General features: G+C 48.3%; 1 protein-coding gene across 1 annotated transcript; it reads right to left on the bottom strand.

The window, feature by feature from the left end:
• Window positions 1-242: 242 nt before the first annotated feature.
• On the bottom strand, window positions 243-1,379 carry N7466_004373 (uncharacterized protein; the record flags this gene model as incomplete). The annotated part of the gene is made up of 1 exon (XM_057163770.1): window positions 243-1,379. One exon carries the CDS (start codon window positions 1,377-1,379, stop codon window positions 243-245), a length of 1,137 nt encoding a protein of 378 aa, XP_057022451.1.
• Window positions 1,380-1,909: the final 530 nt, after the last annotated feature.

The following is a 1,909-nucleotide window of genomic DNA, read 5'->3' as shown; positions in this document are numbered from 1 at the left end:
CAATTTTTTTTTGCAATAATTGAAAGCTAGGAAAAAAACATGTTGTTGCTAACCCATGTGAGGGCTTGTTCCCGCAAAACTGAGATATCCCGAATAATGTATGCTTGATCTGGTTGTTGAACATCCAGTAAATTCCCTTCGCTGGTAATATCCAGTCGAACCCGAGATCCCATTTTTTTCTCATAATCGTAACGTCGTAGTAAGTGGTTGGTTTTTTGGTATAATCTGAAAGCGATGAACACTCAGACTAATGCTGGCAAGTTATCAGTGCCGAGTGCGTGTGCAATTCCACCAGCAAAGAAGCTCAGCTCATCGGGAAGAACGTCCACATCGCCATTTGTCAGGCGGTTAAGGAGAAAGTGTTCGATCTTGTCCAGCAAAACCTGATGGGGGTTTGAAGACGAGGGCAGAGCAGTCTCGGAAGCAGGCTCAATGGCCAAATCTTCCTGGCGGAGTGCGATCAGTCCATTCAGTTCATCCGCAGCAAGGAGATTCCTGAAAACTCCGATTACATGATTAAGAATTAGGTCCAGATACATGCAAGGGGGATCGTCTGGGTGCATGGACTCTGTCTCGTGACCAAGTCTGATATTGTCCGCCTGGGTGCGGAGATAGGTCTTATAATTTGTGTCCGCGATACCATGAATCCCGTGCATGTATGCGATGAATAGACGCTGATCGACATCAACGGCATCGCGTGTGAAATCTTCTAGCTGGGTGGCGTTTATTCGAGAAAATTCCTTGCGACGACAGTGACCGTTGTCATGGAGATCATCTGCATCAGATTGGTCCAAGGAGCTCTGGGTACAGCCCGCCTTTTGGGCAAGTAGCATCATCTCATGCACGGTCATCTCTGGATGAGATTCCGACTCAGGTTCCAAGGGCTCAGCTTCAATTTCAGGAGTGTCAATGTATTGGACTTGGGGGTCAAACCGCACTGAGGTCTCAAAGCCGATGAAGGAGTCGTCGAATGAATCAGTGTGGTCGCGATGAGTTTCGGGCACATCGTGCGAAGTTTCGTCATCCCAGACAGAAAAATCAGACATGTCATCCTCATCGTCCTCTTCTTCGGATAGAGCATCGTAATCAAACTCAATATCATCCGATCCATAACCTGACTCGGAGTCGCTATCAGATTCCTCGTCTTGCAAATTTGAGGTAGAGTTCTTGAGAATAGATTTGAGGAATGGATGGAGAGATGGCTCTTCACGTTTGGGGATGAATGTAGAAGCGCTAGATTCTAGCGGAGCGGTGGTTTTCGACGAAACTGACAATTCGTCCGAGCCGTAGCAGCTGTCTTGCGTGAATGAAACTTCGAGTTGACCGAAGGTGGAGGAAAGAGAGTCCCATGACTCTCGGTGGTTGGTAGCGGGAGCCATGGTTGAGGCTGTCTCCATGTTTTTGGTGGAGCAATTTGTGTGTATTCGTGAGTGTGAAAATATTGCGTTGCTTGGTGTTACCACGAAGTCTTTGACACTAACCCTGGGAAGGAAGTGTCCACGTTCGGATTCGTAGCAAGTAGATTTAGGGTAGTTCAATCGAAGATCAAAATAAGAGACGATGGGCGTCGAAGGCCTCCAAAGCACAGAGAGAATTCCATGATGAGGCACACGTGGATCGTGCGATCGTCTAGGGACACTTGACGGGGTTGACCCCAGCAAGAATCAAAGTTGGGTACATGTTGGTAATTTTTGTTGAAAGGTGGAAATGTGTTGTTAAACGCCCGTTCTCGGAGATCGGGCGGGGTGGAGGTATCGTGGGTTTGGATATGATAAATCTCGGCGAGTTTGAGAAGGGGGAGTTGGTGACGTCGGCAGGTGAGAGGAAACGCGAGAGTGGCGCGGGCGAAGTTTAGGCGATCCTAGCGACCCGATGAAAACGGCGCAGGAATGTCAGAGAAAATTCGGGG

Source organism: Penicillium verhagenii (assembly GCF_028828195.1).
Source record: "Penicillium verhagenii strain IBT 33310 chromosome Unknown utg000005l_segment0_segment0, whole genome shotgun sequence".
In the NCBI taxonomy this organism is placed as follows: Eukaryota; Fungi; Ascomycota; class Eurotiomycetes; order Eurotiales; family Aspergillaceae; genus Penicillium; species Penicillium verhagenii.
This window is presented reverse-complemented; position numbering and strand designations above follow the sequence as displayed.